General features: G+C 39.4%; 1 protein-coding gene across 2 annotated transcripts; it reads left to right on the forward strand.

Moving 5' to 3' along the window:
- Positions 1 to 4,428: 4,428 nt before the first annotated feature.
- LOC105012774 (fMet-Leu-Phe receptor-like) lies at positions 4,429 to 9,504 on the forward strand. 2 transcript variants are annotated; one of them, XM_010873848.4, is made up of 2 exons: positions 4,429 to 4,761; positions 6,471 to 9,504. In XM_010873848.4, exon 2 carries the CDS (start codon positions 6,472 to 6,474, stop codon positions 7,525 to 7,527), a length of 1,056 nt encoding a protein of 351 aa, XP_010872150.2. In that variant the 5' UTR covers positions 4,429 to 4,761; position 6,471; the 3' UTR covers positions 7,528 to 9,504.
- The last annotated feature ends 7,445 nt before the right edge of the window (positions 9,505 to 16,949 follow it).

Genomic DNA, 16,949 nt, shown 5'->3' on the forward strand with positions numbered 1-16,949 from the left:
GAGGAGAACTATCGTCTTCAGGTAAAGATAGCAGAGTTAGAGGCTCGGCTTCTGACGCAAAAGACAGGCAAGGATAATGTTATTGTAGAAATAGAAAAAACTGCGTCTGTGCCACCAGGAATAAACAACAGTATATAAACAATATATACAGCAGGCATGTTCTACCGGTGGCCTTGAAAAACTAAAAACTTTTGTCATCGGCGATTCCATTACCCGCAGTATTAGACTAAAGAATCAGCCAGCAATCGTACACTGTTTACCGGGGGGCAGAGCCACCGACGTAGCCGCAAATCTGGAGCTGGGGCTAGCGAAGTCTAAAACTGGCAAGTATAGAGATAATGTTATTCACGTTGGCACCAACAACGTTAGGATGAGACAGTCAGAAATTAGCCAGCATGCTAGCATAGTGGAGTCTGTCGATAGCATAGCCAGAGTAGTTAGTACAGCTTTACCTATTGCCACTGTGACTCGTTCCAGGCTGAGAAAAGTTAAACAAGGTAGTGCTAACAAAAACAACCTTATTAAGATAGAGCCTTCCTCCACATCGGTCTTGTGGATACACTGAATGAATAAGCTGTTGAACAGTTGTGAGCAATGTGAGCAATGTCTGTAGCATATGCTGAATTTGAAAGTTGCAAGTAGAAGAACAGGAAATCTTATTTAGGCTGTGCTGGAGAGAGAGCCGATTTAGCTTGGGTGTCAGAAGAACAGGAAACAGATTAATAACGCACACACATTCTGGACCGGGCTGAATTAGGAATTGACAAGACAGAAACCACAAAGTGCAAAGATGACGCTTGTGCTGCATTTACACATAAGCTATAGAACATAAATTGGACCAATGGCCCACATGCTTGGCATATTCCACCCCCACTTTTTAGGCGTGTTGGAAGTATAAATAATGCTGTTATGACTGTTCATGTTCAGACATTGTGCGGCGACACTTTTCAAAAAGCTTTTGTAATAAACGGAATATGCGGTACGGTAATTGACCTGACTCCTGGTGTTTTATTATCCTTTCCAGTAAACCAACTCGGGGAAGTGTTAGACTTCAACAGTCTCAAATAAAAAAAAAAATGACTATTACCTCGCATCTCAAAATTGCTCCAAAGGCAGTTGCAGTAAATTAATTAATCTCTTATCATAAACTAGATGTTATTGGTTCATGTGAAACTTGGCTAAAGCCTGATGAATTAATTGCCTTAAATGAGGCCTCTCATCCTGGCTATACTAGTGATCATATCTCTCGTGCATCCTGAAAAGGAGGGGGTGTTGCTAATATTTATGACAGTAAACACATCACTGATTTTCATTCTTTTGAAGTTTTACTCATGAAAGTTAACCAGGCCGATGAATCGTTTTACATAGCTACTATTTACAGGCCCCCTGGGCCATACACAATGTTCCTCAATGAGTTTCCAGAATTCTTGTCGTCATGGTAGATAGTATTCAAATTTTTGGCGATTTCAATATTCATATGGAAAAGTCCAATGATCCTCTTCATTGCCATAATTGATTCAATGGGTTTTATCCTACATGTCTCAGGTCCAACACATTGCCACAATCACATCTTATATTTAGTCCTGTCACGAGAAATAGATATTGTAGACTTAATAATTTCCCGCCAAAATCCTGGATTTTCAGATCACTGTCTAATTACATTTACCGCTAAAACAAGAAATCCACTTGCTCCGCAAACAATGAGTTTCAAAAGCCGTACTATAAATTCTCGGACTACAAATACATTCCTTGATATTCTTACAAGTTCGCTCATTAACGACAGAGTAAATATACCTGTAAACGATCAAATCGAGGATCTAAACTCAACACTGCGAAATACATTATATACGGTTGCACCACTAAAAACAAAAGAAATATGCAACAAGAAACTTGCTCCCTGGTACACAGACAATACTAGAGCACTAAAGCAAGCCTCCAGAAAATTGGAGCGAAAGTGGCGCTCCACCAGGAAGTTTTCAGACTAGCCTGGAAAGACAGTACACTACAATACCGAAAATCCCTCACGTCTGCTCGATCAGCTTATTTCTCCAACCTGATTGAGGTGAACAAAAACAATCAAAAATGTATCTTCCATACAGTGGCAAAGTTAACAAAAAAGCAAAGCTCAACAAGTGAAGTGGGTCTTCACTTTAGTTGTAATGAATACATGAACTACTTTGATGAAAAGATCATCACCATTATAAAACAAATAACTGACTCCTCCTTAAATGGTTATGGTCCTCAAAATCTCCATGGTCTTGAGAATGTCCTGAACCTCCCTGACCAAGTGTCAGTGGGCACACATAGATTTTTTGATACTGTATCGTTCTTCACTCCTAACTTTCCTCTGCAACATTTTTGGAAAGGAAAGAAAAAGGTGCAGTGGTCCAGAGCATCCCAACCATGCTCAATGGGTGACATGTCCAGTGAGTATGCTGGCCATGCAAGAACTGGGATGTTTTCAGCTTCCAGGAATTGTGTACAGATCCTTGCAACATGGGGCTGTGCATTATCATGCTTCAACATGAGGTGATGGTCGTGGATGAGTGGCACAACAATGGGCCTCAGGATCTAGTTGTGGTATCTCTGTGCATTCAAAATGCCATCAATAAAATGCACCTGTGTTTGTTGTCCATAACACACGCCTGCCCATACCATAACCCCACCGCCCCCTGATCCACAACGTTGACATCAGCAAATCGCTCACCCACACAACGCCATACACGCTGTCTGCCATCTGCCCTGTACAGTGAAAACCGGGATTCAACACCTCTCCAAAGTGCCAGATGCCTTTGAATGTGAGCATTTGCCCACTAAATTCGGTTACGACGATGAATGCTCCTCGTCCTCAGTCAGGTCGAGACCCTGATGAGGACGAGGAGCATGCAGATGAGCTTCCCTGAGATGATTTCTGACAGTTTGTGCAGAAATTATTTGATTATGCATACCAATTGTTGCAGCAGCTCTCCGGGTGGCTGGTCTCAGACAATCTTGGAGGTGAAGATGCTGGATGTGGAGATCCTGGGCTGGTGTGAGGCCAGTTTGATGTACTGCCAAATTCTCTGAAATGCCTTTGGAGACGGCTTATGGTAGAGAAATGAACATTCAATTCACTGGCAACAGCTCTGGTGGACATTCCTGCAGTCAGCATGTCAATTGCACGCTCCCTCAAAACCTGCGACATCTGTGGCATTGTGCTGTGTGATGGAACGGCACATTTTAGAGTGACCTTTTATTATGGCCAGCCTAAGGCACACCTGTGCAAAAATCATGCTGTCTAATCAGCATTTTGATATGCCATATCTGTGAGGTGGATGGATGATCTCGGTGCTCACTAACATAGATTTAGACAGATTTGTGAACAATGTTTGAGAGAAATAGGCCTTTTGTGTTCTTCCTCTACCTCTCTCTCACTGATGTTGTTATCCATCATTCCAACACACAGTTAAGCTTATGTGGCCCTTTTTTCATGCAAACATCCTGATTGCTTGTTGATTTGTTATGTTTGTTAGGGTTTACACCTCAACAAGTGTTTTTTGAGAGTGTTAGAATTGCAATTATTTGAGTTTAGTTGGTAAATGGTAATGTTATTTTTATGAGAATTGACATTTGTGATTGAGTTTTGCAAAAAAAAGCATGAATGCATCAAAGATTTGTGTGAAAACCAGTGAATAGTGCTTATGGGATTAATGGTCTTCTTTCTGGTATTTAGCTAAATGGTTTGGGGTATATTGTTCATATATTCATATTTAGTGTGTTAGTGATTGTAAAATAAATAACTGTAGAAAGACAAAATGCTAAGACCTGACTGCCACCAGAGAGCAGCATCACCAAATTCTATTGATACATTTGGAAAGTGAAACTGTATACTCCTAACATCATTTTTTACAGTTTATTACTCTTACTCTATATATTGTACTTAGATTCTAAGTCACACTTGCAATCGAGTTGAACAAATATGTCATCCTAAAAATGAAAAAGTGGAGAGAGGGGGGCTTGAGAGAGAAAGAGGAAGTTCACAGAACTCATCTCATTTTTGTGGGTATTTCTCTGACATGCCACAGTTGCCTTGTTTATATCTGGTTCTGATCTTCTGACCAGATATTTTCCGAATTTGTAAATTTCACTTCACACATCAGACCACAATTAGATCCCCCCTGCCTAAACATGTGGGCAGAATCACAATGTGGACAAGATCAGGACGAGATGAGACAAAAAAGAGAATGAGAGACAGAGAACATGATAGAATAGCTGAAGATCAGGGGAGAGAGAGGAAGTTCGTAAAAAACATATCTCTTTTTGTTTGGCCACTTCACTGATGCAACACAGTAGCACTGTTGAATATCTGGTTCTGAGAACCATCCTTGACCAGATCTTGTACGTTTACACTATCACTTCACACTACACATCACACTTCACATCAGATTGTAACACATTGTTATTGTCCACATATGTATAAACGTGGGCATTATCATAATGTGGATTATGATTAATTTGGATAAGGACACATGTTAGCAACAAGTATAAACTGGGCTAATGACCTTGGGTTACATTCTTAAAAAACGCACGCATGCACTACAAATGCAAGGACAAACATGCGCACACAAGACTGCCAGAGAAGAAAGTGAGGGTTGTAGGGAGAAAGCGAGAGACACAATTATTTACACAGACAAAAAGATTAGAACTATGAACCTTCACATCCTGCTCAACCGCTGGAACTAATTTGCCACACAGCTACTACTGGAGCCTCTCAACTCACAGGTAGGGATTATCGGTGTGAATGATAACAACATTACAACCCTTTTTTGTGCTGAACTGTTTATTAAGTATCTTAATTCTTTTTGACAGTCCTGATGACTAAATATACAATACTCAGGATGTTCTAATAAACATTTGTTTCGGATTTAGTTGATTTAGCCTATTCAATTCTAGGACAAATTATTCCAGTAAAATGAATACCTACTATACATAAATAGGCAAATTAGAAGGCAATTCACAATACACATTCCCTCTTATTTTACCAAATACTATTAATTCCTCATTACTCACTTACATGTTTATAGATTGTTATGTGTTTAAAAAAAACACTTTGACTTGAATGGAATGTTAATTTACTGTATATTCGCCTTACAAAGTGGTTTTCTCACCTCAACCAAAAACTCATTATTAAAAATTCTGTGGAATTTTGTGGATAACTGAGGATGGTTAATGATGTTGATCATGAAAATAATTAAGCCTCTCATTTAGAAATAATATGATATAGCCTTTGTACATATCCTTATGCTTTAAACTTGCCACACCTGAAGTTCTTCTGAAAAATATAGTAATTTTATTACAGCTGTAGATAAAAACCCATCAACTTTTTTCATGAAATTGAGTTACATTTAGACTAGATATGAACAGTTTTTGTTTCCCTGGACTTATTTTATTTTATTTAGCAAGGAATGATAAGTCTTACATTAATGGCACTTTAACATGTATGACCTGGAGCAAATGTTGCATAAAAAAAAAGTCAAGCATCAGTCTCTATATTCATAACACAAGACGTCGTACCAACATATGTAGGTGTAATAAAATGATTAAATCTAAATTGTGCAAATTGTGTAGTCCAGAAAATAAAGACATAGAGCTAATAGCTAGCTTAAAGAAAATGAAAGTGCATTACGGGAATTTAAATCACAGCATTATATCAAATAATCCTCTGCACATTAAAAAAGAAACAGTCAAAGAGGTGGAATGAGTTCCTGGCTCAATAATCCATTACTTCAGCGTCTAAAGTAAACCCCATCAGTTATATGGACTGGAAGATTATTGGTTCCCAGACAACAAGACAATGTTTCTTTTACTGTCTGGTTGATGGTTGGGAATGGGTATGGTGAAATAGAATTTTGCCCGAGATACAAAACTGGCTTCTATGCTGACTCATAAATAATGGGTATCAGGGCAAGAGACTACTCGCATTAATCAAATGCCAAAATACATTAACCTTCAATGCTCTTGTCTGAAAAGGAAATGGAGATACCTTATGCAGTGACAACGCAGATGGCAATCATGTTCTCAGAAAGCACTTTGCCGGACCTTTTTTTAATAGACTGAATTTAGTATCTAAACATTATTGAATGTGGGTGTGACAGTTTACAAAACTAAAGGGTAAAACTAAACAGAGCTCAGAATCAAGCAAATACACACACTCACAGTCACTGGGTGACTAAGGCACAGACACACCCAGGACCCGTCACAATGGATTTGGAAGTCTGACTCCACCACATCACACAACATCCCAACTGACAATTTAAGTACTTCCTGAAAAGTATTTAATTATAAAGTCAAGAATTTATAGAGTTCTGTTTATTAGAAAGAGGACCATGAGTCCTATTTCTAATAATACTACCAGATTTAAGAAAACAATACTATACTTTAATGACCTGTCATTCTATATATTCACAGCTGTCTGGACCGTCTTTTCACAGAATGACACCCAACACCACGTCCAACATCCTTCAGATCACCTCCCACCCCTCACCAACCAAAGAGGAAAATGGCACACAGGGGGAAACTAATATCATCATTGTCCTCTATACTCTGACCATTGCACTGGGAATTACCGGAAACTCAGTGGTCATCTGGGTGGCTGGATTCAAGCTCAAGCCTACAGTCACCAACATGTGGCTGGTAAACCTGGCTGTGGCTGACCTTATCTTTTGCATGAGCATCTCGCTCTCATTGATCAAGAAGCTCTTTTACAACTACTGGCCGTTCGGCGAGTTCCTTTGCAAGTTCAATGGCTTCTTCAAGTATGCCAACATGTTCTGCAGTGTCTTCCTGCTCGCTGTCATCAGCATAGACCGGGCATTGTGCATCTGGCATCCCATCATTACCAAAAATCGACGGACACTCTGTGCTGCCCGCCTGGTGAGCGCTGTTGTGTGGCTAGTGGCGATCATTTTGAGTGCACCTTACTTTGCCTACCGCCAGGTCTTCATGGACAAGAATAACCTGAGCAAGTGCTCCATGGAGGATGAGAACAGCACAGAAAGTAGAAATTTAACGCTCAACTCCATTCGCTTCCTCTGTGGTTTCCTGCTCCCATTCATCATCATCCTCAGTTGCTACATTCTGGCAGCACTGGGCATCAGACGCACCCGCCTTTCAGGAAAGTCGCGTCCTCTTCGTATCCTGGCGCTGCTGGTTTGTGCCTTCTTCCTGTGCTGGGCTCCTTACCACAGCTTTCTACTGGCCAAGATGGTGGACAGAAAGAGTGAGGTGGTGAAGGTTGGACTGAACATAGCTAAAGCCTTTGCCTACTTCAACAGTTGCATCAATCCACTGCTGTACTTCTGCATGGGGCTGAATGTGAGAGGATCAAGGTTCGGGAGGAGCATAATGGGGGTGTACCAGCGAGCACTGGCTGAAGATGGGGATGGACGCAACACACACTCTAATGAGCGAACGGTGGATAAGGATACTTCTGGTTCTGCATCACAACCATCAATGCTGACTGGTCATGCAGAATTAATCAAGATCTGAGGGAAATCCCATTTGGTGAAGAGTTTCAGGCCTTAGTAGTTTAAAAGCAAAAGGTTACTCATATGGTATAACCTGTGTAGTCCCCCACCCAAAATCTTTTTAATGAGTTCAGGCTTTATACCTTCCACTGACTTTTACAAAGCAGCAACTTGACCACAGAGAAGATCTTTGATTCATAAGGTGAATAAATGTACATTTCTTGATAAATGTTTCTCACATCTCACATGTTTTTTTTTCTCAAGTTTCATTGTGTTTTCAAAAAAAATGTTTTCAAATCACAGACTTTTTAAAATTACCTAGAAAAGAGAAAACAATAATATATAAATGAAGGAAGTCATGTTGTGATAAAATCAACTTGCATTTTTACATTACCTGGCAGTGCTGTGCTGTACCATGAATACCACATTTCTATTTTGTTTTCCATTTACCTGTAGCCCACAAGGAACTAGGCCTCTTCTGGCTTTTCAGAATGAAAAAAGACCTATTAGTGGTATGGAACAACCAGGCCGGTGAAGTTACAAATAGCCAAACCTAATGACTGGACCAAGGCAAGGGTGTCCCACTTTGATGATGTTATGTTTTCCTGGTTGCTAGCACATCTTACTAGTAGCTACTACCGACAGAATAGCAAAACATTTTACAAAACCTTTACGCCACTTTTACATTTTTAATAGAACCGGCATATGATCAGAACGGTGATACATTTATTAGATTGCTATTATGGATCGTTGTATTTTATATGGGGCCTCTGACAGTTTCTGTCATAAAATTGTCACTAGCTTTTTTTTTTAACAATAATTAAAACTAGCCACATTCTCCAATTTCATAATAGTGGAAAAAACATGGCTCAACTTGACTAGTCCTTACCAGCATGGCACAGCACAACTGTGTTAAAGGTACTAACTGTAATAAAAGTTAACTAAATTGCAGAACTCAAGCTTTCCAGATTACATTGATGTACACCGCAGTCCAAATTCCTGAGAAAACCACTTTTTAAAAACGTAGCGCTTATGGGCTGTTGAGTTAATGTTTTTAACCCAGATCTACCTCAATTCAGTTATTCTCATGGAATACATTGGTTGACATTGCCTAAGCAAGTGGAAAATGAAGCTAAAAAAAAACCAAAACAAAGATTAAGAAAAACAACAATCTGAAATTCTAAGTACACATTATTCAAATAATATAAACTACTGTATTTACACAAATCTAACAGTGTGTTAATACAAATGACAAGAGAAAAAAGATAAATATACCCTTTAGATTTGTGTTGGGCCCATTTTGTAAATTCTTGAGTCGCAGTTCCAATGGGCGAAAACATTTTGTTAATGAGAGTTCAGAAGAGAATGGCCAGACTTGTTAACACTGACAGAAAATGCTCTAATAACCACTCTTTACAACAGTTGTGTGCAGAAAACCATCTCTGCATGTACAACACAATAAACCTTTGTTCTTTTGTATGTAATTTTTTATGGTTTAAAAAGCTGTCAGAAGAAAGCTTTCAGGTCATTCATGAGCTTGTAGAAGTTCTCTGTGGAGTTGATGTTTAAGGCTGAGGTGGGGGTAATTAATTTTTTGCTTTAGGGCAACTGTCTTGGTAGAATTTCTTCTTTTTTTTTTAGCACCATTATTTTTGCCTGACACTGTCAGGTCATCATTCAACAGTATTTGTTTGAAAGATCTAGGGAGAAATGACAACGCAGACTATTTTACGTGGATCTTTGACAGACGAATTCGTAAGATATATTATGTTAGGTAAAGTAATGTTAGAGTAGTAATCCAGAAAAAAAAAAGCCACACCATATTTGAAACCCAGGACTTCCTGCTCCACAGACAAGCACTCTACCCACTGCTCCAAACAGGAACTTCCTGTATGAAGAGGCGTATAGTGGTGTTACAGCATCAATATGTTACAAGTGATTTTCTTTCTAACCCTTAACCTTACCCAAACCCAAACCTGAACCCCAGTGCTGTGATTCCTTACCCTAACCTAACCTTTTTCATTTTTTAGACCTTACCCTGTGATACCTAACATTAACCTAACTGTAACGTTAAAATGCATTTCTTACATATTTTAACGACCTGGGTTAGTCCATTAATCATCCCCTGATATCCAAAAATCCTGTGTGGAGCAGAGGGTAGGTCGCCTGCCTCCAGACCTGAATGTTGCCCAGTTTGAAACATGGCTCATTTGTGTTGTGATAGTTTTTTTAATGAATGATAAGTTTTTGTACCAATCGTAAAATATGATACATTTTTCTGGACTTGACATCATATTATATGTTTTAATAGAGTTCATAACGTATTATACACTCACCTAAAGGATTATTAGGAACACCTGTTCAATTTCTCATTAATGCAATTATCTTATCAACCAATCACATGGCAGTTGCTTCAATGCATTTAGGGGTGTGGTCCTGGTCAAGACAATCTCCTGAACTCCAAACTGAATGTCAGAATGGGAAAGAAAGGTGATTTAAGCAATTTTGAGCGTGGCATGGTTGTTGGTGCCAGACGGGCCGGTCTGAGTATTTCACAATCTGCTCAGTTACTGGGATTTTCACGCACAACCATTTCTAGGGTTTACAAAGAATGGTGTGAAAAGGGAAAAACATCCAGTATGCGGCAGTCCTGTGGGTGAAAATGCCTTGTTGATGCTAGAGGTCAGAGGATAATGGGCCGACTGATTCAAGCTGATAGAAGAGCAACTTTGACTGAAATAACCACTCGTTACAACCGAGGTATGCAGCAAAGCATTTGTGAAGCCACAACACGCACAACCTTGAGGCGGATGAGCTACAACAGCAGAAGACCCCACCGGGTACCACTCATCTCCACTACAAATAGGAAAAAAGAGGCTACAATTTGCACGAGCTCACCAAAATTGGACAGTTGAATACTGGAAGAATGTTGCCTGGTCTGACGAGTCTCGATTTCTGTTGAGACACTCAGATGGTAGAGTCAGAATTTGGCATAAACAGAATGAGAACATGGATCCATCATGCCTTTTTACCACTGTGCAGGCTGCTGGTGGTGGTGTAATGGTGTGGGGGATGTTTTCTTGGTACACTTAGTGCCAATTGGGCATCGTTTAAATGCCACGGCCTACCTGAGTATTGTTTCTGACCATGTCCATCCCTTTATGACCACCATGTACCCATCCTCTGATGGATAATGCACCATGTCACAAAGCTCGAATCATTTCAAATTGGTTTCTTGAACATGACAATGAGTTCACTGTACTGAAATAGCCCCCACAGTCACCAGATCTCAACCCAATAGAGCATCTTTGGGATGTGGTGGAACGGGAGCTTCATGCCCTGGATGTGCATCCCACAAATCTCCATCAACTGCAAGATGCTATCCTATCAATATGGGCCAACATTTCTAAAGAATGCTTTCAGCACCTTGTTGAATCAATGCCACGTAGAATTAAGGCAGTTCTGAAGGCGAAAGGGGGTCAAACACAATATTAGTATGGTGTTCCTAATAATCCTTTAGGTGAGTGTATGTTGTAATAGCGTTCGTAAGATATGTTACATTTTTGCCAATTCGTAATGTATTATACATTTTGATAGCACATTGTAATATAACCTAATATAACGTAGCATATCATACGAAATCGAGTGCCATGGATTTACGTAAAATACTCTACGTAGTCCCCTGAGACCACATTATACATTCACATTCTGTTTAAGATTATTATTAATCTGTAATGAGTAAAGGCTTTATGCCAAGTGTAAAGAGTGGGGAAGGCACATTTAGCCAAAATGTAATTATTGATCACAATATTAACAATTTCACTAAAATACATTTTATTTAGAACCAAGTAAAAAACTAGTTAATAACTGTCATAGCAACTTCAACACCACATCTGCTCCTGTCATTGCAGATGACAGGGAGGAAAGCGTGACACTCAAATAAACACACCTTATGAAGAGCGGGGAGGACACATTTAGCAAAATGAATTTATTTTTTCTCAAAATGACAATTTCAGTAACATACATGTCAGAAACATGCATGTAACATTCATGTCAGAATCAAAAAAGAAACTAGTTAATAACTCATTATCAGAAACATCAGCATGACACCTGCACAAATTTAGTGCACAATGGTTAAAAAAGAAAAAGTAATTTAACAAAATCCATCTTTCGTGACAACGGGCTACAATTTAGCACCAGCAAGTCACCCCTGCAATTTCTCTGTAGGGGAAACACTGCATGGTTTTACATTATTTTGGATGTCACTTCTCTGTTTTCACTGAGTAAATGTTAGTCTACTATTTCCAAAGGTTGCTGTTCCTGCAGATTCCCTTATAATTATTGGGGTCAAATATCTCACCACTTTCACAGATTGTGGTGACGTCCAAATATTAGTAAAGATTCCCAGGGGATGAGCTTTATGTGTACATTAGCGTAGCCAGTTCAGCCAGGAATCACAAGTGGTAATTGGTCAGCAACATATCAGCTGATGCAGGATCTCTCCTATCACATGTCAGATTGTGTAGCTGTCTACTTAATCATCAGGTTGCTCACTCAGTCAGATGTGGGTGTTTGTACTAGCATGCAGGTGCACGCCCACCCACCACCCATGTTTGGTTCTGTGTTCCTTGTGGGGGGGATCGGTACTGCGTACCTTGCTCATTGCCATGGGAATTAATATTAATAATATCAAGGTTATGTTATTGTTGGTAGTATCGTATATGCACGGTCATATGATGAAAATGAGTTACCCTAGAGGAGCAGAACCTAATGTGAAGACCTGCTCTGCATAACTTCTCTAATAAATGGTTAAACTAACATGTGGTGTTTTCTGTCTGAACGACCGTTGCAGTCACTCTCAAACCCTACCATTGACTATGTACACACCCAGTGTGCAACAATACGCCAGGAGCTGTGAACAATTTTTTTGTTGGTTATAGTTATTGTGTCTGGCATGCATATTAGGAAGGGAATGAAGCCCCTTCCAGTCAGGTTATTGACCCCCTGTGATCTATCTGCTAAGAATGGTTGGTTAACTACTGTAAAAGAATCCCCAAAAACATAATAATTAAAGATATACCTACAGAGAGTAACAGAGAGTAGGTCTGGACTATAACTTTTGGAAGATAGAGCTTAGCATTTTGTTTTTTTTAAATGATGGTAACTCCAGCCAGTGATTATGTGACGGTTGCTCCGCGTGGTGCTGCCTGCTCACTCCCTCGCTGGTTGCTGCACCTTGCCTGCGTACTAACTCTTGGCAAAAGATGATGGCAGTAGCACATCCCACTGGCACAGCTGTACCTCTTTATTAATTATGCCTATTTAAGTTCCTTGTGTTCACCAGCACCTCACGGTTTATTGTGTCATTTGAGTTGGAAAGTGTGGTGCAATTGTCTCGCTGTTTAAATTTTAAAAAGACAAGTATTTAATACCTCGTTTTGTTGTTTTCATTTTTGCCTCTCCTTTTGCCACTCGCTAACCTTGTACCTCACAGAAGTCTAAAAAACAATGAAAGCACGTAGGGTTTTAAAACAATTCTGGAGATCTCTATTCCAGCAGTACCGCTGCAGTAGGAGTTTTAATCAGGCCCTCACCCTTTATTTCACTTTTTCACACTTTCTCTCATGCTTTATTTATGCAGAACTCTTGTAGAAGAAGCAAAAATAGGGATTGTATTATAAAATCTGATTAAAATCTGAACTTGTTTCCGGTCTGAAACTGTGTGTCTAAAATGTCTTTTCAGTGTCAAAAGGATATCAGTGGGTTTGAATCAACAGAGCACTGCCAGCCAGCCACACCCTCTTTTCTGTCACATATTAGAAGTTTTTTTGCTTAATATTCAAAGCTTTACTCATGCGAAATGCAACACAGATCAAAGTCTATTTTTCTTCATTACCCAACTTTGTCATATCCAATTGGGTAAACTTTGTATTTGTAAAGAGCTTTTACAAATAATTACCTTGTAGTAGGTTGCTAAATCATTGGTAACCAGTATAAACCACCAATAACCAGTTTTATTGCTCTGGTCAATAAATTGTAATAGCTGCTGAGTGCTTGCTAAAAAAATGAGACAATATTTAATTTCTGTTGTTAAAGGGGCACACCCTGAGGACATTACTTCCTGCTCTGCCATAGTCCCACTCAATCTCATCCACTCTGCAGATTTTTTGAAACATGATCCCGGTAGACTGGATACTGCTAGCTAGCTAGCTAACTTTACAACAAGCAACACAATGGCATGTTGTCATGATTTGAAAGATCCCGTTTTGGGTGAGGTCTTGCATGGTGATATTGTACCATAAACAGGGCTGGCCCCTAGGCATAAGCGACACAGGCGACTGCTTAGGGCCCCTGACCGCTAGGGGCCCCAAACTTCTAGTAAGCCCTGGACCACTAAGGGAAAAGGGGCCCCAAATCAAATTTTGCTTAGGGCCCCCAAAAGGCTAGTGCCAGCACTGACCATATATACATGTTTGAGCAACCCCAAATTTTGAATGGTAGTGTATATATTTTCTGGGTAATGCTAAGCAGGCGTGATGTTGATTAGTTGAGTGGAGTCTTGTGAGGGCAGAAGGCATGTGTTTGCAGGACGGCATTATTGCGGACCAATGGTTAATACACCAGCGATGTAGAACGCAGGAGAGAGGGCCTTACTGTACTGCTGGAGACGTTACATATGCGGCAAAACACGCATATATAATATACCCTATACTGGTATAATGGAACTACCATGGTATTATTTCCATTATAACACATTCATATTTTAGTATTTTAGCATGACATACAGAAGCAACCATGGGTGCAGTGCAATAACCATTGTATTTTTATGTAAATGTTTACATTATCAGCTTGGGGATTTGACCAAGCGACCTTTTCTTTATTAGCCAAAGAGGTATCCATTAGGCTACCTGTCAGGCCTATGACTACAAAGATGCACTGTTACACCCATTTAATCTATGAATTAGAGTGGAAGTTTATTGTTTACAAAAACATGCCTAAGTGAATGTATTGGACAGTGGATCAAATAAAATATATTCAGTGCCAAGACAATATCCACAATGAGATTCTGATGTATGGTGATGGTTTGAAGTATTTTTGATCATTTTAAAACTAGCTTGGACACATTTTCACAGTGCATTTAGTTGAAATAATGGCACAATTAATAAATTTGAACTTACTGTCCTCTAGTCATCTCTATGTGCCTGCAGGCCACAGAGGTGCCTCTAGGCATATAGATGCTGCTGTTTTGATTGTCCCAAATTAGAGGAAGCTGCCCCATGTTCCCTCTAATTGGTGACTCTATTTATGGTCAGTAGTCTCCACACCCAGTGTGGATCATTGTGCCTTGTGCCTCGGTTTGTGCCTCTCCTTTTGTTGGTTTGTTTTACTGTGACATTAAAAGGATGTTTCCTTAATCTAGCTCTGTGCCTCGTGTCCTGCCTTCCATACACCATGATACTTACCCTTAAAAGCTTCAATTTAAGATTGGTTTCTGAGAGATACACCATATTTGAAATCCATCCATCTGTGAAATGCGCTTCAAATAAAGTAAATCTGGAACTGGGTCCAGAAATCTGTGACGATAATGAAACCGGGATGCAAGCAGCTGGTAAAAGGTACCAAGTTGCATTTTATTTCTGCTTAATATCTTTTAAGGTTGTGGTATAAATAAAACCGCAGTTACGCAATGCTAATTTACTTAGAGGTTATTTAAATGGTTACTTCTGGTTGCTTAGTGATGATCGTTAGTCCTGATTCAGAGCTGGCTTTTCTTTACAGACTATGGAAATGCTGGTACTGTGGCAGTTCGAAACAGATAAAAAGCTTTCAACCAAACAGGATATTAGATATAGTTTAGAGTTTTCTTGAGACACTCTTTCAGAGGAAGACACACGTAACAGGTTTTCATGCTTCCTCTTTCCTTCAAGATCAAGAATATGAGATGAGTGATAATCGTGTTACAAGTTCAACTTTAACCAACAATGAAAATTAGAGGGGGAAGTTGCACTTGAAGCAACAGTAAACCTGCGAGGGACTAAACCACCAGTTTGTAGCAGTTGTTATAGTTTGAACGAGGTTATACACAGGTGATACACATGATTTGTCTCCCATGTGGAAGATGATTGTTTAAAAAAAAATGGAAATACAATTCCCCATTCTGCACTCCATTTGTCCCATGCTGACTTTTTACTTCAGATTTTTGCTGGACCGCGTGAGTGGAGCTGGTTAAGACGAGCGAATGTCTCATTGAGTGAGTGAGTGAGTGACCCAGATAGCCATGAAATGAAATAGCTTTGGCAGTGTAAAGTTAATCTCCAGTCTCGCTAGGAATTGCTCAATTCTTGTCACGGTCGTGGGATGAAAAGGACACAGGCGCAGAGTAAAGGTAGGGAAGGTAATCCATATTTAATGCAAAATAAAGAAAGAAGGACTCCAAAAAAACAAAAGGCAGCAACCAGTGACGTGGGTATTCCTTACACAGGATAAACAAAACCAAAATGAACCACGCCTTGGGGCCTACAAACCAAACTTAAATAGGGTCCCCAATTGGAGGACAGCCAGGACGTGACAATTCTTATGACTATTGCAAATAGTAAGTAGATATAGTAGGCCTATTACCGGCTAATAAAAGCCATACAGTTCACAGATGCCATTTGTGGTGGAAGTGATCTTAATAAGAAATGTCAGTTTAACACAATGATTAAAGGTGTCTAGCTAAATATTCAAACTTAGCGTGATGCTAATGAGTGACAAAATGATCTAATGTCGAGATGCAATTTTCTGATGAGGTAGTATGTTTTAATCGATCCCAATACTGTTATACTACCTTACTATAAACAAAACAGTACATACTTCACCATAATCTGCGAAGTACGTGCTTGTAGAACGTAGTATGCTATTTGCGATGCATATGCTTTCGATTTCCTCATTGTTCATATAGCATAGTGGTTAGCTTAACTGTTATTTAATGAATGACCATCTAAAGTAATTTTTGCACATAAGTACACTTTAGTTCTGCTAATAAACGTTCTGTTGCCCACATTATTTCCGCAATTATTGTAATGGCGGGGTTATAGGTTTTATTTGTAGACGATACCTCTGACTTTCAATGCTTAGACGGCCGGTTTGATAGGCCTCTCCGAAATATTTATACACTCTGTGCTTTTCAGCCATTCCACAACAATATAGCCACTCCATGAATCACATGTATTTAAAAGAGTAATTGTATTACATTACCCTTTTTTATATTTGTATTGTTTTCTAAAGAAATGAACCAGCCATTAAATGATTGGAGTCATTGTTTTCATTATTGGTACTGTATAGATATTAGCTAGCCATCTTTTCACAAGAGTACACTTTAGTTTCCTTAATAAACGTTCTGTTGTCCACGTTATTTCAGCAAAATGTAATGGCTGAGGTAAAAATTGCATTCCCACGGAAAGG

Source organism: Esox lucius, chromosome 10, assembly GCF_011004845.1.
Source record: "Esox lucius isolate fEsoLuc1 chromosome 10, fEsoLuc1.pri, whole genome shotgun sequence".
NCBI lineage: Eukaryota > Metazoa > Chordata > Actinopteri > Esociformes > Esocidae > Esox > Esox lucius.

Bases quoted from the DNA above. Each gene is read 5' to 3' on its own strand.
- LOC105012774 (XM_010873848.4), top strand. From the start codon at position 6,472: ATGACACCCAACACCACGTCCAACATCCTTCAGATCACCTCCCACCCC.